The sequence below is a fragment of the Natrix helvetica genome, assembly GCF_964273705.1.
Source record: "Natrix helvetica genome assembly, chromosome: 2".
Taxonomy (NCBI): Eukaryota; Metazoa; Chordata; class Lepidosauria; order Squamata; family Natricidae; genus Natrix; species Natrix helvetica.
The window spans coordinates 243,760,300-243,785,798 of record NC_138552.1 but is presented as its reverse complement, the minus strand read 5'-3'; the positions used below and the strand labels follow the sequence as shown (position 1 = coordinate 243,785,798).

Sequence of the window (25,499 nt, the reverse complement as noted above, 5' to 3'; positions counted from 1 at the left end):
TGGGATGTGGACAGATATACCAATCCTATTTTCTAAAGGTTACTAAAATCCTTTCTTCCTACTAGTTCTTCATGCCCTGTATGCAAATAAAGAGTAGGCACGTATGGATAATAAACCTGGATCTTTTGTGCATGCCTATTCCTTCTACTCAGCTATACTGAATTGGCAAACATTCATATAAGGCTTTTTTGAAAGACACCAAATTGTCCATGTAGGACAAATATTATATCAGGTCAGCATAAAGAGAGAGGGTGGGGAGTACATTTGTTACAAAGAAGCATAACAATACAAAATATCTAAATATAGGATATAAAGGATATAAAAATAAACATCAACAACAAGTTATACAGTGATTATCAACTTATGCACAGAACTCTTTATTTAACATTTCACGTTAACTCTTATATACAGCTAAACATCAGTGCTTTTTATTTGGTCTCCTCTTCCAGGTCCATTTGGTGAGCGTGATGATCAACAGGTATTTATCCAAAAAGTTGTTCCCATCACCAACAAACTTTTTGTGAGACTCTCTTCTACTGGAAAAAGGTAAGCAATGCAATTACCATACTACTAATTAATTCAGGAAATAGGTTATTGTTTTTTAATTCTCTGAATTAAAGGAAGGTATTTTGGTATTTTGTTTTTAGCTTTCAGGTTTTAATAGACCTTTAATTATATCTTTTATTTTAGTGCTATTCCTTCCATAGGCTAGGGTGTATTGCTACCTTTATTAAAAAATATAATGAATTGCCAGGCCATTTCAAAGTAAACAAAATCCAGAGTTGTGGAAAGAGCAGCCAAAGTGTTTTTGAAAACTTGGGTACTATTTAAAGAGAGTAATATGGCTAATATAACCATAGCAGTCACTTTAGTGTTAAGCCATTGCCGCACTCCAGGCTAGAAACCTGTGAGATGCAAAGCATCCCATCTTTTCTTAATGAGTAAAAACACTTTAATAGAAGGAATCTACTTTGTATCTATCTTCATGTCATAAAATCATAAGCAAACTTTGGAGAAATTAATCAGGAGTGCATTTTCCAAACATCAAGATTATTCTTTTGACAACTTGTGAGTTTTAAAGCAAATAACAGTAGATAGCTATAATATGGCTAGAAGATTCATTATCACTTGAATAATATTACATTGGAATATTATAATATACTATAAATCACCATGATTTAATGTTCTAGGCAGGCTTAGAAAGAAAATGGGATATAGTTATTAAAATTAATGTTATATTAGGGTACATTTGTGTGTAGTAATTCAAAGCCTGTTAAACTTTGACCTCTTTCTTTTCTCATTTTCTTTGATTACTATGGAATAGTCTAATCAACACATGTCTTCTACATTAATTAAGCCCCGCATTCCTATATACACATTTTATCCTGGAAATAATTGTATTGGTTATTTGTTCCCATGGTAGCAATTTGCAGTATGTGCAATCAATTGTTACACATCTTTTTTTTACACATTTTGTTTTGAACTACTGTAGATCCATCCATTTTGGAATAAAAAGAAATGACTCTTAATTAAGCTGCCATGGCAATAGGCTTCTTCATACATGTGTAAATAGAAAGTTAGACTTGATGAAAAGCATACTATTTCCTGCCCTTTGTAAGAGATTAAACTGTTTAGTCACAACATTTGATTTCCGCTTTCAAAAGATCCCTTTGGCAGTGACCATGCAATCAGGCAACAACCACATGAAAGTAAAGCTAGTCAAAGCAAAAAGAAGCTTGTTTTCCCCAGGTAAAGCCAGCTTCTCCGGTCTCTGTCCCCAAAGACTGACAACTGTAGTATTCTGCATTTGAAGCAAGTTAGTTGAAGCATGCTAGCCAATTCCACAAAGCTGAACCAGTTAAAAGACAACCCCCCCCCCCTTTACAAATACTTGTTAAACAATGGATCTCAAGACCATGGGCCTTGGAGTTCCTTGCAGGAAGTGAACCATAAGCTCCAAGACACTGCCATTTTTTTTTAAAAAAAAATCAAGTTAAGTTCTGCTGTCTCCAAAAGTAATAATACCAATTATTTTTATTATGTGCCCTGGTCTTATATGAAGCAGGAAGCTAAGAAAGGGACTAACAAGTTTGTCCTACTTCAATAAGTGTGTTTACCCCTTTCCTTTGGCTAAGAAAGGAGACCTTTTTCTTTTTTTAAAAAAAAGAGGTATATTAGTCTCAAAACTTAAATATTTTCTTTACCCGATGAAAGCCTCTCTGTCAGGCAAGGTCCTATTATCATAATATTCTACCCAGTGAGATGTTGCAAGAAGAGCAGTCTGCCATGTGAGTGCCTCACAGAGCCTGAAAAATGTCAGCTACAATAGAGCCTGCGCCAAGGCTGTAAGGTCAACATGAAATCCAGTATGAGAACCAATATTGCAGAAGACAATAAATATCCCTTTAAATTAAAATTAATGAGATATTAACAGGAAAGTGCCCTTATTTCACTATCTAACACTATTTTTAAGGGATTGTTGGCCCTCCTGAGTATGCCCGGCACTTCTTTCCATTAGCTATTCTAACATCTCAGGAGGGCCATGATGTACTAGCTTCAAATCTCAGTGGTTGTGTTTGCTTCACATCAAAGGGTTTGCATACTCTTAATACAAGGCCCATTTAAGAATCTGCCCAAATTATTTATTTATTTATTGAATTTTTCTTGTCCCCTATTCGCACATGGCAACTCAAGGTGGCTTGCAGAATATAAAACCTAATTTAAAACAATAAAACTAATAAAAATTAATCAAAAAATTAATATAATATAATAAAATTAACCCCCACCCTGGCAACAGCACATCACATGAGCCATTTAATGAGCTCCATCCCGCTCTAGGCTCCCCAGACCCACTGGCAGAACCAGGTCTTCAGCGCCTTAGAGTAGGGGCCATTCTAATCTCTGGAGGGATGCTGTTCCAGAGAGAGGGAGCTACCAGGGAGAAGGCCATTCTTCTGGGTCCCACCAGGTGTATCTCCCTAGGGGATGAGACCCGCAACATTTCCTGCCTCTCCACTCAGATGGGACCAGCAAGAGACAGTCCCTCAGATAACCATGAAGGGCTTCAAAGGTGATAACCAACACCTTGAATTGCACCGGGAAGCAAATTGGCAGCCAATGCAGCTCCCGCAGGAGAGGTGATACACGTGCACACTGGGATCTGCATAAAACCATGCGGGCCGCTGCATTTTGCACCAACTGGAGCTTCTGGATGCTTTTCAAGGGTAGCCCCGTGTAGAGCGTGTTGCAATAGTCAAGATGGGAAGTGACTAGGGCATGAGTGATTGTGAGTAGGAATTGTTGGTCCAGGAAAGGGCATAACAGGCACACAAGTATCATCAGCATATTGTTGATACCTCAATCCATGGTGGCAGATGATTTTACCTAGCAGCTTCATATAAATGTTGAACAGGAGTGGAGAGAGTACCGAGCCCTGTGGAACCCCACAAAGCAGTGGGTGAGGATTGGATCTTTCCCTTCCTATCAACACTGACTGAGAGTGGCCGCAGAGGAAGGAAGTGAACCAGGATAGCACAAAGTCTCCCACTCCCATTCCCCGAAGCCGCTCTAGGAAAATACCATGGTTGATGGTATCAAAAGCCACTGTCAAGTAGAGCAAAGATAGAGGCACTACCCTCATCCTGCCAGAGATCATCCCAACGTGTGACCAATGCTGTTTTTGTCCCAATTCCAGGTCTGAATCTTGACTGGTAGGGGTCGAGATAATCTGTTTCATCCAGAAATCTCTGAAGCTGCCGTGTCACCACCTTCTCAACAACCTTCTCAAAAAGAGAAGATTGGGGGACAGGTCGGAAATTATCCAACAGAGTGAAATACAACGACAATTTCTTTAGAGGAGGGCAGACCACAGCCTCCTTAAAGTGCTGAGGCACTACCCCATCCTGTAGGGACACATTAATCAGAGTCCATCCGCCTCTCACCTCCTGGGAAGCTTTCACAAGCCAGGTGGGATATGGGTCTAAAACACAAGTGCTTGCGCGCATACTCCCTAGGATCCTGTCCCATTTCCTCAGGAGCAACATGGTCAAACTGTTCATAGATGACAGGGCAAGAACCTGCCTCAGGGGCTTAGAAATTAGAATTAAAATTCATTCCCGGTGACAGAACAATGCATCATATTTAAGCCATCCATAAACATTGCTAGGATGGTTGGACAACTAACACTGTGCCAGTACTTAGGAATAATGTTTTGGCATCCATCAGAAATGTACTGAAAAGTTGGTGATTGCTTAACTTTAGAATAGATTGTAGACACTGAGTAGTTTCTGAGTGCCTATTGAAATTCCTGTGAAATGCATGTGCATTTTATAAAGAATAAAAGCACTTCCAGTAAATTTGCATATTTATTTACTTACTTACTATCTATCTATCTATCTATCTATCTATCTATCTATCTATCTATCTATCTATCTATCTATCTATCATCTATAAAAAAACATTGATAATTTCAGACTGCTTATACATACCTGTCTGTTATGAGAAATTTGACATTCAAGTAAATATTAGATTGTGCACAGCAGGGGTCCCCAATCCGCAGCCCAGTACTAGACAGTAGCCCATTTGGAACTGTGCTGTGAAGGTGGTGGGCAAGCACGCGCAGGTATGCGTGAATTTGCTTTTGTGAAAGTGATATTCGCATGTGAAACCATCCACTTTCTCTGATCACCCCGCCACCGCTGCCAGTCCACCGGGCTGGAAATGTTGGGGACCACTTGAGTACCGTACAAAGGGGTATCTCAGGCTAAAGCAGTTTCAGCTCAAATCCTTTTCATTTGTATTTACCATGTTTTTCCAAAAATAAGACCCGGTCATATTAATTTTTTCTCCAAAAGATGCATTAGACTTATTTTCCAGTTAGTTCTTATTTTGGGGGAAATATGGCACTAAATGCATCTGTCTGGCTGACAATCTTACAAACTGGGGCTTATTTTTGGGGTAGAGCTTATATTAAAAACATCCTAAAATCGTGCTAGGGCTTATTTTCCAGTAAGGTCTTATTTTTGGGGAAACATGATAGTTCAGATAGTTCTATTAAGCAAATGCCTTATAAGCCTTGATACGGAAGTTTGTAAGTTAATTGTGTGAAATGCTGTGCCATGCTAAATTGTCAATAACTTTTTGATTGTTGCTTATTTTAACCTGTAATGGAATTAGTCTTTAGTTAAAGGAAAGACATTTTTTGCCTCAAAGAATGTTGTAAAGACAAATAGCATGAGTTTAAGATTCCAGGAGACAATTTCAAAGACATTTGATACACTTTGAAAATGCTTAGTTGTGTCCAATAAACTGTTCAACTCACGGCTAATAATTACAGAGATATACAGAAGCATATAGAATAGTCATTTGAGGACCTTTGCCTTTCATAGTTGACCCAAGGATGGTTTAGGGGTTCTTTACTTGAACAACAATCTATAATCTTTGGAAAACAGAAGAGTCTTATATAAACAAAGAGTCTTTCCCCCCCAACAGGATATGTGAAATTCAGGCAGTTGACTGTACTACAATTTCCTCCTTTACTGTGCGTGAATGTGAGGGATCTAGCAGAATGGGTTCAAGACCACGGCGTTACCTCTTCACAGGGCATGTTAATGGTAGTATTCAGATGTGGGACCTAACTACGGCAATGGATATGGTTAATAAAAGTGAAGAAAAAGGTAATTGTCTTGAATGTTTTCAATAGAGCTTGAATTGATTCCGGTTTTCTATTATTTAATTTTTAGTTCTTTTTTGGAGTGGTGATTGTATCTTTCTTCCATATTTTTATTATTTTGTTTTGACCTTTTGTACATTATTCTCAAACTGTAAATATATAAATTTGATATTAAAAAAGGAGAATTATCATATTGCAAACTGATTTTGAATAATTAGATGATTTTTTGATCTCTATCTACCTACCTATCATTCCTCCCTCCCTCCCTCCAACTGTCTATATCAGCGATGGCGAACCTTTTTTGGCTCGGGTGCCACAAGTGGGGGGAGTGCAGGGGGGGCGTGTGCGGGCTTGCCGCACCCATAATGCAACGCGGGACCTCCCAGTGCGCATGCCCCCCCATTTTTACATGCTTTTTTCGCCCTCCCCAGGCTCCAGAGGCTTTGTAGGAGCCTGGGGAGGGCGAAAAGAGCCCCCCTGCCCCCCGAATGCTTAAAACCACCCACCGAGCAAACCGGAAGTGACTTCCGGTTTGCTCGGAGGGTCATTTTAAGCGCTCCGAAGGCATCAGGGAAGCCTCCGGACGGTCCCTGAAGCCTTCAGAACGCTTAAAACGACCCTCCGAGCAACCCGGAAGTCACTTCCGGTTTGCTCAGAGGGTGGTTTTAAGCGCTCCGAAGGCGTCAGGGAAGGCGTCAGGCGTCTGGGAAGCCTCCGGACGGTCCCTGAAGTCTCCGGAGGGCCTCCGGGGGGGCGGGGGATGCTCTTTTCGCCCTCCCCAGGCTCCTATAAAGCCTCTGGAGCCTGGGGAAGGTGAAAAATGGCTTTTAAAAAGGTGAACTCAGCTGGCCAGCGTGCACATGCGCGCTGGCCAGCTGACAGGGCAGCGCCTCGCGTGCCCTGACAAATGGCTCCGCGTGCCACTTGTGGCACGCGTGCCATAGGTTCGCCATCACTGGTCTATATCATGTAACTGCCTATCCCACAGGCAAGTGACTCTGGCTGGCATAAAAGAAGCATGCTACCAAGACAGTATACTAAACTCTTTAGTGCATATTTGGTACAGATGTTAAGTACATTTGTTATAGTTTCTTAATGTATATATGGATCTGTCTTCTGTCTCCCAAGATGTGGGTGGTCCTACTGAAGAAGAGTTGCTTAAACTTCTGGATCAGTGTGATCTAAGCACATCTCGCTGTGCAACCCCCAATATCAGCCCAGCTACTTCAGTAGTCCAGCAAAGCCGACTGCGTGAATCAGGCTCTAGGTAAGCTTTACAAAATATGTTTGCATATATGTGGATGCCAAGATTTAAGCTAGATGTTTCCTTGTATAAGACTTCATTTTATCCCGCTGTTTACTTAAAAGTTAATATAATATTTTGCAAACTGTGCAGAATAGAGATGGTATAAAGAGTTCCTAGGGTGTGACTGTGTGAATTATGTAATGTGCTTCTCCATATAGTAGTGATCCCAAGCAATAATGAATAATTTATGATTTTTTGCATGGAAATAAAAATAATCCAACTTTCTAGTTAGTAAATTTTGTTCAATTTGACATGCTCAATTTATTAATTTAATTACTTAAAAAACTTTAAATGTTTTCAGTCTCCAGTTACAGCACCGGGAAACAATCCATGAAACTGCTACCTATGGCTCCATACGGCCATATCGGGAGAGCCCCTTACTAGCCAGAGCCCGCCGGACAGAAAGTTTTCACAGCTACAGGGAAATTCAACCTTTTAATTTAAGTAAAACCATGGTAGACAAAGCTGTTCCTCCGAATGGCAGCTGGAGTCCTGTACAGGTAGAAGGCAAAAGAATTGGTGAAAACATAACTGACAAAAAAGCTTCAGCCTTAGCACTTGAGATAAGAATGGCCAGAGTGCCAGATGGGGGAACGGAACTTCAGAAAGTGGCTGAAGGCATATTAGAATTGAAAAAAAGAGGAAATGATGAAGACAATGAAACCAAAGCAGACTGCAAAAGGAAGAGTGGATTTGAAGGAGGGGGCTTCCTTGGAAGAAAGAAAGGACCACATCTTGTGGTGTCCTCACCAAACATTGTAGAAGGAAGTTCTGAAGTATTTGGTACAGCTTCCCCATCTCCTACAAAGACAACAGTTTCTCCACGGCATAAGAAAAGTGACTCATCTTGCCAGGATTATACCTTATGAAAATACCTTGTGAAAATAAAAGATGTCTATATCCCACATGTATATCAAACATTTCTCACTAAACTGGACGAATTTCACATTTATGTATCTAAATTTGTATCTTTCTATTTGAAGATGAGTTTGAGTGAGAATCAGGCAGGCTGAGGAAACACATTCTAGAAAAATCAGCCTTCCAATCTTGGTGTTTCCCTCGATAAGTTGGACTTGAACTTCCGTAATGTTGTTGAGCAGGCTGGCTCAATTCTGGGGAATTATGGGAGTTGAAGCTGATTTCTCTAATAGGTCATCAGATGGAGAAAGCTGCTAAAAAAACCTGGCTTCACAGCACAATCAATGGAAGCATTTTTGAACTACTCAAGATTGGTGTTACCTTTCTATAACTGTCTATGTGAAGTCCAGTTCTGATACAGACGTTTTCAAGCTTTGTTTAATACAGGCTGGCATGCACTACCATTTTTGTTGCAGAGTAACTGTTTCCTAATCTTGGTTACAAACATGCTACGTATTTAAAGTTTATGGTCTATCTATAGAGCAATTCATACTTTCATTGTGGTTTCCATGTTGAAAACAATAATGGTAAGAGTTAGGTGCTTTATTTTATGTCTTGCTTTTTCTGCTGTGACACCAGTTTTTATTAGTATTAATAAACTTTGTATATCATCTCACGCTTCAATGTGTTGACTTAACCAAATTGAAATCCTAAATGTCTTGTTACAGCTATTATAAAATATTACTTTGCAGATATTTATCAAATATTAAAGTATAAATGTCATTCTGTACATTCCTTTTAATTACAATCACATTAGTGGATTAATTCTAGAAAGATGGGCCACACCTTCCTATCAAGCCATTAATAATTGCTCTCATAAGTGATTTCTTGCATTTTATGAAGCTCCATGTGCCAGCTGTTGTTTGCAAGTGGAGCCTGCTATTATGAGACATTGCACAAATTACTTCTACAAAATTTCTGTGTCGTCTGGTTTAGTCAGCAATCAGTAAGAGAGGAAAACCTCCCAAAGCATGCTACCATATGCCACAGGAAAGGAGAACTCCAGTCACTTTCTTAACAACATATGCTAATGTTTACAATGATGAACTGCTAGATTGATTACAAATTACTTAGTTATAGACCAAAAGTTCATAGAGAACTTCACTTCTTATACCACTGTATCAAATTAAGCAATGTTTAGGTCTGCACAGTTGAAAAAAATGGAATTTGTAGACTTAAGCTTCCCAATATTTCTAGGAGCAATAGTGCATGAAAGTGTCTTTTAATTCTTTGGCAAAGGCACAAGCATTATTGAAATTTCTTCTTGCTTTTCCTTTGCCCCTCGGTCCAGTCAAATTACATTCTTACAGATCTCTGGTTTCATAGAGACCCTTAATGATAATAGCCTTGAATGTCCTCAGTTGCATATGATAGGTTGGAAGAAAACCAGGATTTTACTGAGTCTTGCACAAATAGAGTCTGTTCTCTGAGCCTCTTTGTGATGTTTTATTGTGTGTTTTCAGAAATCATAAGCATATTTTAAAGTAGATAATTATTCCCTTTTTTGCAATATGAAAAAGAAGGCAAGAATTGAAAGATGATATCCCAAAGCCAGGCTTATACTTGATCCTTCAATATTCTTTGTTGAATATTTAGATACAGATTTTGTATCAATGTAACACCACCAACATAGAATAAAATATACAAAACTATAAGCCTGCCTTGTTATAAGATATAAATCTGATAATAAACCCTCAACATGTATAAGCATGGCAACTTTTGAATGCTTATGTTTTTTAATAATCTTCCATAGAAAACGTGATGGGTGCGTAATGAAAATTGTAGCTCCCACTCTCTCCAAATGACTTTACAATTAAGAATAAAAACCGATCACTTTAATGTGAATTATACAATGCATAACAAGGATTTAAAATTTCCAGACATTTTAAACTCTACTCTCTTGACTGTTGTTGGTTTTTCTTAATATGAACAGTTGTCATTTGAATTTTATATGTTCTACCATACTCTTTACCATCTTGCTTGATTACACTTGACATATATCAAAACAGATTTCATGAATCTGTTTGAAAATAGTTAAATAGTTGTTTCTTTGACAACTGAGAGGGACTTCAGGACTGATTCACCTTATTTAGTCAAAGGTAAGTGACTTTATACTTCAGATACTTTATATGTTCCTAAAGATGCAAATTATTTTCTTATGAAACAGAAAAAGTAAGGCTACTGTGCACTAATGTTTATTCACAGCTATGTGCTAACAACATTCAACTATTGTAAAAAAAAAATGCAATCGATCAATATCAAGGGGACACAATGAAACAAGTGAAAATATTTTTTTTTAATTTGAAACAATACCCTGCAGCTTGACAATATATTACATTTCTGATTGTGAAGGATCAGTTTTGATATGAACTATTAAAAAATAATAATGATGCACACACTTGAAATTCTGCACAGGTAATCCTCAACTTAATACCACAATTGAGCCACAATTTTGTTAAGTGGGTTTTGCCCCATTTTATGACTTTTCTTGCCACATTTGTTAATTGAATCCCTGCAGTAGTTATATAACATGATCCTTAAGTGAATCGGGCTTCCCTTGGACTTTGCTTGTCAGAAGGTTGCAAGAGGTCACACGACCCCAGGATGCTGCGACTGTCATAAATATGTCAGTTGCCAAGTGTCTGAATTTTGATCCCGTAACTGAGGAAGTGTGAAAAATGGTCATAAATTCCTTTTTTTCAGTGTAACTTTGAATGGTCACTAAACAAACTGCTGTAAGTTGAGGACTACCTGTATTAACAGCCTTGATCGGTATATCTTAGGCTGCACAGGTTTGTCTCTGCTGCTCTGAGCACTTACAGAAATCTTATTCCTTACAACTCTGGTTTTTATAGTTCGGAGTGCTGTTAATTCAAATTTGTCCACCTTTTTTCTATTAGGGCACCAAAGCTTTACGGTGGCATTGTCTTCTGAAGTACATATTTGCCACCACAGTGGTCTGCTTCTGAACTTCCCAGGCTTGAAATGTTAATATCTTTGCCACAGAAGCAGAACTACATATGTGCCATGGCCATAGTAGTTAATATGGGACTAATAGGTAGATTTCCGCTTAGAGAAATGCCATGATTTTTATTACAAAGTATAGCATTTGACATTGGATCATGTGAGTATCAGAATTAACAGAACAATAAAGAATATCAGCTACAGCCAGCAGAAAAACATATTCAGTTAAGCTAATTACTGACACAAAGTAAGCATTTTCTCACACAAGCATATTTTACTATGTAAGCATGGAAAAGTCAAGATAGAATAGCTATACACTTACATTTTGGTTACTTTTCCCCTATCTATAACTAATAAATTATTTGAAAGATTTCGCTGTACGGCCAAAGGAACTAATTAAAGCATAGTATCATAATAAAGTATAATTAAGCATTTCTTCTATGTACTCTTAAGTTGTTTTAACAAGATTGTTGATTGTCTTAATTTCTTATTAATTAAAGGTTTTCAGTAATTAATTTTTGTGAAGAGTTCAATATTGTTCCTTAATTAACTGCCTATGCTAAATTTGTGTGTATCTTTCCTTTTTCACCATTTTATTCAATCAATTCCTGCAATGAGCCGAATAAAGGTTTCGGTAGTACTATTTATTTGCCCAAAAAATGCATTAAAATTAATAATATGTACCTCTCAAATAAATACATTTGCTCTAGACAATGTGTTACTAGAAAAGAAGCTTCTAAGTTTTGATAAAAAGAAAATAGCTTTCACATGCAGACAGTTCAAGATGTAATTCATAAACACTAGAAACATTTCAGAAGCATTACTTCACAATAACTACAAAGAGAAAATAGTCAAGGCTTTCATATTTTTCTGTTCTGTGGCAATGGCTAAATAACTTACAAGTGTGTATCAGTAAATGTTGTATGTGGTTTGGTGACAGTACTGAAGCTTTTGATAGTGCTCACAAGATCTTCATCGTCTGCACACTTAAAATAAAGCAATTTTAAGAAGACAAGAGTTACAAAATAAAGACATTGAGATCTCATTCAGACTATTTTTTAAAATCAACAAAGTTTTATTGCTGGTTAATCCTATAATTTACTTAAGTAAAAGACCATGCTGACCCAGTGAAATTCACTGTTTGCCTCTCTAAATATCAAAAAGTTCAAAAAATATTCAAAACTGAATGCAGCTATGAGCTCTTAAAATCAAAGATGATTATTACATTTGCTTTCCCCAAATTTGCACATTCTTTGTAGTTGCCACTTGGGACTTTACGTTTCAGCATATCCTTAGCTGAGAAAACCACTGTATAGAATAGGGGATAATATTTATCACAAGGAAGGTTATGGATGAAGTTCCAAAGCAAATAGATTTTGCAGACAAAGAGGGTTAAAATTAAATGAACTTAACATAGATGCTGCCTAATTTTATATAGTAGGATAACATTGTTTCACTCTCAGGGACATTTTATTTATTTAAAAGATTTGTATACCCATCTTAGAGCACAACTCAACATGCACTGCTAAATGCATATGCTGCATATTATATTAGTAGGAGAAGAGGCATTTTTCCCCAACAGATTGATTTTCTAAGCCTATTATGTACTACCACTCACAGTTTCTGGTTACTGGTTGTGCTTGCCTGCCTTACAGTAGTAAAATTCAAAAGATCTGGAAAGGACTGGGTGACTTAGCGCATTTGCACAATTAATATTAATACCCACAAAGGTCATTGGTCTCGTTTTATCATTGGGTTACTCAGCATGATTGACATTTGTTACAAAGGTTGTGCGATTATGGTATATCAGTATTTGAAGCTAAACCAGGTGTCTTTGTAAATTGACTTACCAAATTGCTGTCATGGCCATTAATAATGGCATTCCAAACAGTATTTTCTACCGAGGACTTTTTCTCAGATGCTTCAATCAGCTGACTGACACTTCGATGCAGGGAATCTTGGGAAAACCTATCCTCTATCTGGCTTTGGCTTGGCCCCTGAAGGACAGAAATGTTTCTACTGCTGTGTGTACTCAAAGGCAATGCTGGTCCTGGAATTTTTGTATCTGACAGTCCCTAGGAATAGAAGCAAACAAACAATTGTTGTTGTTTTTTACTTTTTAAGAACCAAGGTATCTTTATATTGCACCTTCCACTAAGGACTCTTCCTTATTGCAGACAAGGGGTGTCAAACTTGATTTCATTGAGGGGCGCATAAGGGTTTTATTGGACTTCAGGGGCAGGGGTGGGCGTGGCCAGGGTGGGCAAGGTCACCACGTGTGGCCCTCTGTTTTCAGCCGCGATGGCCTCCTACTGCCCTCTGCCAATGAAAATGGAGCTCGGGGGGGGGGAGTGTGTGCAGGTCACCAAGCTCCATTTTCGGTGGTAGAGAGCAGCAGGAGACTGTCGCGACTGTTTTATCTTGCTGAGGCACCATGGGCCAGTCCTTCGCTGTTTCCAGGGCGGCCCTGCAGGCCAGATCTAAGCACCCCACAGACCGGATCTGGCCCATGGACCTTGAGTTTGACACCCTTGTTGTAGACCATTCTTGATGACGGTAGAGGGGCTATATTCCAGCAGAGTTTACAAATGCAATATGTACATCAATTATCCCTTCAGCTATTGTTCTCCAAGGGAAGCACAGTCTACTGCAATGTAGCCTCACAAGTTGGACTTCAGCATGCAAGACACACAAATCACCAGCACAAATGCCAAGCCAGTCTAAGGAGCCCCTCTCGGCCTGCAACACGGACAAGTTTGACTATCTGCTCACAAATTACCAAAGTTTTGTGCTTTAAGAGTTATATTATGAAGGGTGGCACATCAGCTTAATTTTCAGCAGTCAAAGGTAAGCAAACTTGACTGCATTGCTCATTTATTACAGAACATAAAAGCAAATATTCTTCATTTGTCCAGCTACTTCCCCACCCCCCCACCCCCCGCAGCCAAAATTATACTCGAAATCGTATCAACCTAATTTCAGGTTCAAAATGCCACACAGCAACAAATGAAGCCCACACAAGGTATTATCATGCCAAAAATTCAAGACTTGTCAATGTTTGCAAACTTGCTCCACCCAATAGAGTTCACTACCTCCAAGTGCATTGTGTAGCTTTTGAGTGTGACGCTACAGGAGGACTCCGATGTATCGGCCACCCTCTCAAACTGAGATTTAAAAGGGAAGAAAAGTGTTACTTGTTTAATCATTCAGGCGCTAAAACAAATTTTCTCTTGTAAGTTAGGCATCAACAAAGGCTTATACCGAGTAATCCAGAAGGTCAGTGAGAAGGAGGCTCATAAAATTCCAATATCTTCACATAAAGTGATTCTGATCTGCAGTGTCTTATTGCCCCATTATACAGTCCCCCCGCTACACCCACCCACCCACCCTCAAAATAAGACGTAAAAGAAAGGAAAGCTGTTAGCAGTAAAGGCTTATGGTGACTGAAAACCAATTTGTTTTCACTGACAAATTTGCCTAGCATTTGTATGGGACTGCAGTGGTCGTGTTCTGAATTCAACGCAATAATTGAGTTAGATGTAAAAGCAGCACTGACAATTATCAGCACTGTATGCTGTGTGACCTTGAAAAGGATAATAAAACTGAGCTACTCTTTCAATCTAATGGGGAGGGAGCACAAAGAGCAAGAGAAAGAGAGACTTCCTGGCAGTTAGAAAGGTATCTTTCTCAAATGTTTATGCAGACATATGCATTGCAAAGGCTTACCTTATCAGAGCTCGGTGATACTTGTGAAGATGAGATAACAGGGACTTGTAAAGAAGTAGCAATAGGAGGCTGGTGTTGTGAATTATCAGGGAAAGAGGGAAACATCATAGGTATAGGAAATAAAGGGGGGGAAGTGAAGGCAGGTAGAGAAAGTGTGAAGTTAGAAGGCAGAACAAGAAGAGCACTTAGATCTTCTAAAGCAGAAGACAAAACCACCACCACCACCACCACCACCACCACACCAGAAAAGCTGAGGAGTTGAGAAAGTGAAACATTTTTCAAATATAAATGTTCCCCAATTGTTGACTGATTTAGAGAAGAAATTAGATAGTGGATTATGCTGAAAGTATATAGCAATTTTTGACAAATAGGTTGGCTTAGATGTACATCTACAAATGTCCATGTCTAGCATATGTCGGCATATAGTCATGGCCACATGACCATGGAAATGTGTTTGGACAATATTGGCTCCCTTGGCTAAGAAATGAAGATGAGCATCATCCACTAGAGTCAAACACAACTGGAAACATTAACCTTTACCTTTCTATACTAGAGTGGCTAAATTTGGGGAGGGGGGAATGTAGCTGGAAGGAACCACCAATGGACAGATACAATAGAAGTAGACACTTTGCACAAACACAGTCCAAGAGAGTCTCTTCTGATATGGCCAAAACCTACTAGATAGCATCTGAAAATTTAAAATGGAGTTTTATCTTACACTGTCATTAGTGACAAATAGTATTTTGTTGCTGGTTTTTATAAAATTGGAGAAAGAAAGCGTAAGGACTGGGATTAAAGCCATAGGTGTTTGAGATAACCTTCTGATTCTGTCCTTCCCCTGTAATATACACCAGCAATAGTTAAATATCTGAGTTAGAGAAATTTCTGCTTCTTGCTTGGTTAAAGTTTGTTAGAGCATTGTCAGTCCAGCATAAAGAGATTTTAAAAAAATCCTTTGTGTTTACTTGAGTATAGCTTTAGGGTTCCAAAATAATTATGCCTGGGAAACTGAAATGCTAAATTACAAATACCCCGCTCTCATTATTACGCTCCCAAAGGCCCCTGATTTTATCATCATCATCCAGAGTATCATCCAATTTCTTAAGGGATGTAAATATTTTATTTAAATTAATAAACAAAAAGCATCCAAGTTTCTTCCTAAGGTGTGTATTAATTTTCCTATCTCTTGAAGAGATCTTTGAAAAGTGAGCCAGGCCTATGTCCATGACGTAGCTGGCAATAAACACCACCTGTTCAGCAAATACATTTTATGCATGAGGATAGAGAAGCACTTCCACACAAGAAGGTACCTTGATTGTCATAATATTTGTGTTTAGAATTTCTTGCTTAAAACCCTAATTTTCTTCACCTTTGTTATCAGCCTTAAAAGTCGGAATAGAAGACCTGAGATGTGGGGAAACATCTTTGTAGGAAAAACAGGCTTTGGCTTATGTATGCCTCTGTAAAAGTTAAAGGTTTCTCCTTTCTAGATGTGTCCAATTCTAGGGGGCAATGCTCATCTCTGTTTCTTAGTCGAGGGGGCTAGTGTTGTCCAAAGACAATTTCCATCATCATGTGGTCAGCATGACTATATGCCAAAGCACACAGAACGCTACTACTTTCCCACCATTTATCTACTCTCATTTGTTTTAGAACTGCTAGATGGGTAGGAGCTGGGGCAAGAAGGGGAACTCACTCCATTGCGGGATGCTTGGGTCTTGAACCTGGACAGTCAGTTTTCCACCTGACAAACTCAGTGTCTTTAATCACTGAGCCATCGCGCCTCCCGTCCAACCGTAAGCTTCTTTACAGTGGACATCTTATAGCTGAAGATGCATTCTTTATGTATTTCTTGTGACTTTTCATATACCTTTCAAAACAAACTCTACAATGTTTGGTGTTGCTGATATCTGGTTTCATTATATGTGACAAGTCATAAAGTTAATGAACAAAGAAGCATGTTTCCAAAGCTCAGATTTTTTTTTAGAAACCTCAGTAAAACTGTACGAAGAAATCCTAAACCAGCCTTTAAGATCACACCTGAATAACCTTAGAAATATTACTGAAAGCAGCAGGTCCAGGCTGCTTGGGACTAGTCCTGGAGTGCAAATATTTCCCTTTAAGATATCCATGTGGGCCCCAAATTTAGAAATGCTTGAGGAGTAATCTTAACTGTCTACTGGTGAGCCCTAGATGTTTAAATAAAAAATGATTGACTTGCTAAATTCCTTAAAATGCTTTTAGTACAGGTGCAAACTGTGAAAATGAAACATTTACCTGCGCATTGCATTTCCTCACTTCATGTTTTAAGGGAAATACATAATTAAGTTGTGCCTTCTGGTGCATTATGGCAAGAGAGAGGTCAACACAGATCATCTATTTCTGGCAGCATAATGTTTTCAGCATGTGTTTTTTAACCTGCTCAGCTGCTAGAATAAAGGGACTTAGTTTGGACAGTCTTATTCTTTCTTTGGTAAATAAATAAAGCACATTTTTTTCCTGCTTTGCTGTGGAAGTGATATGTAGGAAACAATTCCACAATCATAATGTGGTTTAAGAGCCACTGCTATATTAGTAGCAGTAGTTTGCCCTTAGTTGTTGTCCTTCAAAGGGTGATTTGGATGTATTTCCAATATGGATGTGATTTATATGATGTTGGTTTTATGTGGTGTCTATGGGTGTATCCACGTTGGCCCACAAATCCGCCCACCAATTCTAATACAGGGCACCTCTTCACAGGAAATCCATTTACAAAACATAGGCAGAGCACCATACCATGTGAGTTTCTCCTTGTGAATAGACATTCATTGGTGACATTCTCTTTTGAACTGAGACTAAAGGAGGCCTTTCCCGGGAATACAGCTGCTTGTTTATTTTCCTCTGTAGAATTAGAGACAGGAAAATTGCTAGGAGGATCAAGGCAAGGATCGCCATTAGTATCACAAACCACAACTCTGTGTAGAACATTGCTTGCTTTGTGTTGCCTTTGTTATTTTCTCCTGGAGTTGTCAAGACAGGACCTATGGAATCCAGAAAAGGATTGGTGGCAAGCAAGGGATGGACAGAGGGGAGAGAGAGAAAGAGAGTGAGAGAGAGAGAGAAGCAGGAGGAAATTAATGTGTTATTTCAGAAAGAAAATATGTGATTCAGTTGTTCTCTGTTAGTTTTGTAATTTGGGGCTACTTCATCACACCCTTCTCATTTTCAAGGTGCTGCAGTGCCTAAATATGTGAATGGTCAGTGATGCAAAGCACTTTTCACCTTGCAGATGCTGTTTTAGTGTTGGCATTGCTGTTTGCAATGGGAACACTGGGGAGAAGAGGGCAGACTGTGTGTGTCTGTTAAAATTAAGGCAGATATATCACAGTAATCTTACACAGCTGAAATTGGGTGAATATTTTATGCTTTTAGATATAGGCATGTTGCAAAAAGCTTTTCTGTGCTTGTGCCAAAGAAATTAGAGTGATAATGCCCATTGCAGTTCTTATAATGGTATTAAAAAAATAAAAATAAAGTAAAATGAAGCTGTTTGGATGAATAAGTGGGGCAAGATTTACAAAGGATTTCATTGTTCTTGTTTTTCAGCAAAGGACATGTATTTGCAAACGTATCTGGATAAATGTCAGACAATTTGATCATGCAAGCCTGAAGCAATAGCTTGTGAATTTTGAAGGAATACATGTATCAGTGAAATAATAGCATGGAAGCATGCCAAGGCAGTACACCAGCTAAGCCTTACTCACTCACTCACCAAATGAATGAATAAACAAATAAATGCTAATCTGGCTTTTCCCTTTTCATTAATTGTCTCCTCTATTGTTTTCAGCTTAAGGTAATGTCTTGGCTGTGTGCACACTTCATTCTTGCAGACAAGACAGCAACGATGTTAACGCATAAACATTTTTGTATTATAAATAACAGCTACCCGGAAGCACGAACAGAGATGTATTAAAAAGGGATTGACACTCTCTCACTCACTCTGTCATGGACAAAACAAGCTACTTCTGCAAAGTTTGCTAGTTGCATTCAAACGAAAGTTTCCCTTCAAATGCAAATAAGCAGCCTTAGATTGATGATTTTTGTCAAATTGAGGCATAAAATTAAAAAATAAATTTATTTCTACAAAAAACAACAATGTGTCCATTTATTTGTAATGATCCATGCTGAGTTTGATTTGTGCGTAGCAAATATCAAAACTGAAGGGAACTGTTAATATAGGGGGAAACAATTGAAATATTTGTTCTTGATTCATATTTTTATGATCTTATGCCTGACAAAAAGAACTGTATTATAAAATAACCGAAGCACGAAAGATACTTTGTGTATTTTATAATACATAGATGCAATTAAGAGAATAAAAAATTTATTCTACGGCCCAAGAAAGTGAGGGAGAAAAGAAAATTTTATTCGCAATTGGCGAATAAACTATACCAGAAGGGGGTGTGGTTTCGATGGTTACTGCCTGAAGGTATGCTAATATTCTGGGAGGAGACAAGAGTGAGAATTAATACACCCATAGAGGCGCAGGCCTTTATGGAAAAAAATAAGCTACTCCTAGAAAAACCAGAAGACACTTCAGTAGATATACAAGACACGGGAGGGGCCGGAGCACTGCCAACGGGGGGAGATGGGGCGACATCAAGAAAGCTCAGATCACACAAATGAGTAAGAAAATCCATGTGATATAAACTGACCGAAATTACCAATTGAATTTACCACACTGACTATATGCTATTATGTAATATTTGAATTTTATGCAAATGTATACTATGAGTCTGAAGGGGGGCGGGTGCACCTACCGCACTTCGCGGCTGCCAAAATTTGTAACCCTTCCCATACCTTTTCCCTTTCTAAAATATTAAAAAAACCAATAAAACTTTGTTTTTTTTAAAAATTATTCTACGGACTAAACGCTTCATACTTGCAGCTAATAATTATAACACAACTTCCAGACATAATGATGAGCAATTTTTTTAAGTAGTTACCAAATCCAGTAGCAGTATTGTATTTGATTACTGGTGTTACAGCACTCCCTTCATCAGTGATGCAAGTCACCTGAAACAAATAAACTAAAAAGAAATGAAGAATTAAAAAAATATGAGCATTATATGCACCTTTTATATTATGATTTCATTTGCATGTCTATATAGAAGCCTTTTGTCTTGGAAGGCATAAAATGCATTGATATTTTCCCTCCATACTTGAAAAGTTTGCAAATGATAGTTCTATCCTTTAATGGGATGCAAAACTCTGGATAGCCACAAGATGGCAGCAAAGGTTTTTTTTCCTGCTTCTTGTATGTCACTGAGTGTTCAACTGGATTTTTGTAACCCAGAACCGGAAGTGATCCTAAAACCCATACCCCTGAAATATGCCACCAAATACCGATAAAATGTATTTATCTTTGGTGGGTCATTTAAATGAATCCCCACATATAAAGGAAAGAAGTAACAACCATCAATGACAATTGCTTCTTCTAATTGCTATTCTTTTGCTACAATTTAGCAAAACCCGAGAACCACTGAATCTCCTTGAGCTTTTAACATTTTTTCCTCTATTTTAATCACTAAATTAAAATCAGTGTAAGCATGGGAGATGATAATCAGAATCTCTTCCGGACTATCCTTTCATTACAGTAGTATTTCATCAGATTGTTTTATCTCTCCCCCCCCCCCCCCAATCCAGTCTTCTTTCGTACAAAGTGCACAAGTTCAAAAGCTAGATGTAATTATCCAAGTATATTAAAAATGATGGGTAGTGCGTATTTGGCCAAAGGCTAAGTTTGGTGAGGTGGAGAGGGGGAAAAAAAGCTCCACTTCTCTTTTCATACACCTATTCCTAGGCAGAGATATTGGTAGTTTGATTCTTGCATTAGCAACTTCAGGATGGAATTGTCAACTGGTGTAAGTAGGACTGCTCTTATGATTGACCTGGAAGCTACAAATAGCATGGAGCGAAATACGTAGTGCAGCCTGGAGTTTCTTTTGATTGAATATATACTATCACATTGGTATTCACTCTCACTGAACCAGTGGTGGGTTGCAGGTGGTACGCCCCGGTACAGGCATACTGGATCCTGCCCGGAACACCGGATACCATTACGGTATGGTGCTCCGGAGGGCCCAACCGCCCGCCCACGCTCCTTACCGGTGCTTTGTGCTGTTAGCGCTTCTGTGCATGTGCGTGGCGCATACGGCGCCTGCACGATGCTCTGGGGGGAAGCTGGAGCATCACGGAGGCTTGCGGAAGCGTCATTTGATGCTAGAACATATGCGCACACCATGTGTGCGCATGTGCATGCCACACGTGTGCATGTGGGTAACTTCGGGACCGTACCAGTTGGAACAGAATCTGGAACCCATCACTGCACTGAACATATAGATTTTCTTAAAGATGATCTGTCCCTAACCTGATTTCCCTACGTTTATTAGATTTATGAAAGCCACTAAATTTGATTCAGCATTTTAATGCTGGCAGACAAAACCCCAAAACAATAACCTAAACCAACATTTTCAATTAGAGCAACCTCATAGATATATAAATGATCTTTAGAGATGGTCAGATCCTCCATGATGTATTTTCCTGTTCCATGCTGATGCAGAGATGAACCTTCTTGGTTTGCAAACCTAGGGCGTCTGTGCTGGTAGTGGTACACAGAGCCATCTCTCCAGGCATGCCAGCCGTCGCCCATTGCTCTTCCAGGTTCTGGCGTGCTGGTCTTTGCATGGACGGGAGCACCGGAAACCAGAAGAGCAGTGGGTGACAAAACTTCCGGTTTCTGGCTCACACATGGAACTTGTTTTTGCACGTACAGGAGCTCCGGAAACCGAAAGACCAGAGCTGAGCTTCTGGTTTCCGGCACGTACATGTGCACCAGCTAGCTGGTCTTTGCACGTGCATGCATGCCAGAAACCAGAATACCAGGTGACTGGCACGCATGCACATGCCAGAAACAGGCCTGCCACATTTATGCACACAGGGGAACTGTTCTTCCAGTTTCCGGTGCACGTATGTGCTCCAGTTTCAGCACTCAGTGCAAAAAAGGTTCGAAAACACTGATTTAAGGCATCTCTTGAATCCTTACAGTGGCATTCTCTACCCATTAATTTCCTCTAAAATTCCATTTCCATGATGTCTGATGAATTGATAGCCAACCTTGTTTGTTCATGAGCTCAAGGTAGTGAACATCATGCTTCTTTCTCTTATTTTCTCCTTCTTTTCCTTACAATAAAACCCTGTGAGGTAGCTTATGTAGTCACTCATGTAGTGTGTTTACATGGTTAAGGTTTCCCCATTCCTAAACCAACACCGTATGTTGTTCTCTTAAGATTTGACACTGCCTGCTATTCTGTGGCCGTGACTGTGACTGTGAAACTGAAACAAAATAAAACAAGCAGGTACATCCCTCAATCAAAGGGCTAAGGAGCTCAGTGTTAAGATATGGGGAAGCATTTTTGGAAGTTGCTTTATTATGAAATTGATTGCAAGCTGCCTTAATGATAATCTGATCAAGTTATGGAAGAGTAAATAATTTAAAAAGAGTTGTGCACATTGCTACATTGCCTTAAAAAGCAAGATTAAAGATGAATATTCTTTAATTCAAGCTTACTTTTGTCAGATGTCCTTGGCAAGTACAGTCTAGTATCAAAGCCACTGTAGATGCGTTGCCTTCCTTCCATTAGCACATATTCCTTCAGAAACCCATTCAGTAGGAAGGTGTGACTCCAATCCAAGAAGATGGTGGATAAATTTCCGATTATGATAAATGGAGATTTGTATAGAGGAACTGGTAAGAAAAAAGAGAAGCAGTAAACACATTGATATCCAAATCATTAGCCACTATTCTATGCATGTTTACATTGATTATTGTTCAGTTAGTAGTTTCAAGCAATGGATGATTATCAATTAAAATAAAAATGTTTCCAATGAAATAAACAAAATTCACGAGTGTTCCGATTCCAGACTGCTATGTGTCGTTTTTGGGAGATGATGACAGAGATGGACAAAAGGCTGACTAATTTTATGACTCAGTTATGGAAAGGCAAAAATTAACTTGTCTATATGGGAATGCTGTAATTGAAGAATAGGAAGACTTATAAATTGTAATAATTAGCACTTTAAATACTGCACTTCATATACTTGCACTTAACAATTCTTACCTTTATTTTCAGGAAGACAACTCTTTCTTGCAATAAAAACTCAACTGAAATCACAAGCTTCCTTGTTTTCTGTGGGATTCTTTTGTTAATACTTAATAATTTTTAATTAATCAATGATCGCCAACTGGACATTTACATTTTAGAGGGAACTTCAGTGTTAATTATAAGAAAAAAAGCTATCCAAATCATTAGCTACTGTTCTATGGGTGTTTACATCTATTATTGTTGAGTCAGTAATTTCAAGCAATGGATGATTAGCAATTAAAATAAAAAAATGTTTCCAATTAAATAAACCAAATTCATGAGTGCTCCCATTCCAGACTGCCGTGTATCCTTTTTGGGAGATGATAGAAAAACATAGAAGGCTCAGCAATAGTGTGAAAAAAAAAATATTACTGGGCCTCAGCAATGCTGTTAAAAAGTATTACTCAACTAGATCCCTCCCATAAAGGCGATACTATAACATAAGGCATTTTAGTTGATATCCTTAATCCCAGGAACTCTATCTACTTTCACTCTGTGTTGCTTTACCTTCGTCCCTATCTGTTTCTACTTCATTTACCATTCTATAGTTTATCCCAGTGCTTCTTGATCACAAATATATGTGGACTTCAATTCCCAGAATTCTGGGAATCTCCAAGGTTGATAAACTCATCTATCCACTTTTATTCCATGGTTGCTGTTTGTTTGTTTTTTTGGAACTCTTCAACTCTCCCACCTGCCTTTCCCCCTTATCATCATTCCTATGGTTCCGGGAATGTGTCTTTTTTTCTTCTACGTCTTCCCTGCTTCTTGAATTCTGCAGGTGCTGTTTGGTGTTGAGTTTCATTCACATTTGGTGGCTGTTCCTCAGAGGCATCATTCAAGACTTCCTCCTGTAACATTCTCCGCCTTGCCTACCTCTGATGTCTGTATTGTGTTTCAGGGTTGCTGGAGTCAGTTACAGCACCACAGACATTATTGTGGCTGTTGGCACAATAACTGCCATTGTGCATCTTCTAACTGCTCTCACTGAGCTGGTCCTTGATCGTCAGTTATTCTCATCTGGAACTGCTGTTGCTTCAGCTCCAGTGATTTCAGTTCTTTTGGGTCTGCTCCCTTCCTATCTACTTTCCTACCTACCTTCTTATTCTGTTTCTTCCTTTTTCCACCATTGCTACACTTCCTCTTTAGTCAACCCCCCCTTTTTTTAAAGAGCCAGCACTCCAAATAAGGCATGGGCAAAGGAAGGAAAGCAGTGCTATATGTCCTTTCTCTCACATTCCTCCTCAAGTTTCTCCCCAAATCGTTAAAATGTCTAACAAACGCTCTTAATAAGAGTAAATTAATTGAATCTGAAAAGGATTGAACTTTGACTACAATTGCAGTAACTGGCACTATTACATAAATGTGACAGGAAAGTAAAATAGTTAACTTCAGTAGTGATAAACACATATTTTTCATAATTAATAAATATTTTTAAAACACCATGATAAATGATGGTCTTTCTACTCTTATCAAGCTGTCTATACTTCTTAGGAAATATATTTGTCTACATTTTTAGAATGCTTTCCTCTCAAAGCATTTATTGTAAAGGTAAAATGAGCTCACAATATTACAATACGATACATTGTACTGTGGAAGTTAAAACCCATCCCTCTCCCAGAAAAATGAAATATCCTCCGAAATATTGAAAAGGCAGAATATTTCTCTGGATGTGAAAAGGGAGAAACATTTTATAAAGGCAGAATAGCTCCCTGCAGCTTCCTGACCCCACCCACTTTGTCAATGGGCCATTAAGGTGGTCAAGCCAGTCCCTTTACATAATAAAGAGTTCTCCCCTTCAGCTCCAGGGGGATGGGATTAAGGCATGATAATATTGGCCCTTTACCCAACTCACCACATGACATCTGAGAACTCAACCAAACCTGGATTCAAAAAGCAGTCTAGAGAGTTGCCCCTGCATGGCCCCATGGGAGTCTGACAACCAATCAGAATACAAGCTCAAGATCAAAGGCCAGAGAGGGCATAAAACCAGGGTCTCAGCATCTCAGGTCTTCCTTCTCTTTTTCTCCACCAACATTGAAGCATTCTGTTCAGGACTCAAGCCATGTGGTTCTGTCCACCATTAAAACCATCTTTCCAAGCAGCCTCCATGTCTCCAGTGTCTTTTTCCCCACTTGGAGCCGAACCCAGAAGGACATTTCTTCCAACAGTACCAGTCATTTAATCAATTGTCTAATTCATCACTGCACAAGCAAAAAGCCTACAAAAGGAAAACAAGAACTTTCCCCTGAGTTTGTGCTAACCAAAGAAGAAAAAGGATGAAGAAGTGACCTTGTTTTTTAAATATGTTCAGAATCCGCCAAAGAAAGCAAAAAATTAGACCATCTGAGCACCTTGCAACAAAAAAATTAATTATTATTGGAAGAGACTTTTATTGGATGAAGTTTAACACTGAATAAAATTATAGGAGATTGGCTAAAAAGAAACCCAGTTGGATAATATAATCCTATTTCAGCTGCTTTTATTTAATTTTATTTCTAATATTGGGAAAACTGTTACAACAATAGTAAATTCTTCTGATTTTACAACCCTTTAACATACCACAAAAGTTGCACAGTCTTGACACTTGTAAATAGCGAAGGGTTTTGGCAAATTTCCTTCATTTTTTAATTTCACATTTTTACTTACTTTTAATTTTTGCAAGGAACAAGAAAATCTGTTTACTATAAACTTCAGAAATAGTAAGACTAAATTATGAAAAAATATAAAT

The 25,499-nt window shown here is 38.6% G+C and overlaps 2 protein-coding genes across 2 annotated transcripts in view; one reads left to right on the top strand and one right to left on the bottom strand.

Moving 5' to 3' along the window:
• Positions 1–8,506, top strand: part of KCTD3 (potassium channel tetramerization domain containing 3) — a 35,737-nt gene extending 27,231 nt beyond the window's left edge. Inside the window, exons 15-18 of the mRNA XM_081942196.1 lie at positions 450–546; positions 5,491–5,675; positions 6,800–6,938; positions 7,279–8,506. Coding sequence (XP_081798322.1) covers positions 450–546; positions 5,491–5,675; positions 6,800–6,938; positions 7,279–7,846 — 989 coding nt within the window. The 3' untranslated portion in view covers positions 7,847–8,506. The remainder of the gene's footprint in view (positions 1–449; positions 547–5,490; positions 5,676–6,799; positions 6,939–7,278) is intronic.
• A 157-nt stretch (positions 8,507–8,663) lies between these two features.
• Positions 8,664–25,499, bottom strand: part of USH2A (usherin) — a 507,951-nt gene continuing 491,115 nt past the window's right edge. Inside the window, exons 70-76 of the mRNA XM_081943929.1 lie at positions 22,195–22,371; positions 19,571–19,654; positions 17,361–17,605; positions 14,586–14,687; positions 13,952–14,023; positions 12,710–12,934; positions 8,664–11,845 (exon numbers count right to left, since the gene is read on the bottom strand). Coding sequence (XP_081800055.1) covers positions 11,756–11,845; positions 12,710–12,934; positions 13,952–14,023; positions 14,586–14,687; positions 17,361–17,605; positions 19,571–19,654; positions 22,195–22,371 — 995 coding nt within the window. The 3' untranslated portion in view covers positions 8,664–11,755. The remainder of the gene's footprint in view (positions 11,846–12,709; positions 12,935–13,951; positions 14,024–14,585; positions 14,688–17,360; positions 17,606–19,570; positions 19,655–22,194; positions 22,372–25,499) is intronic.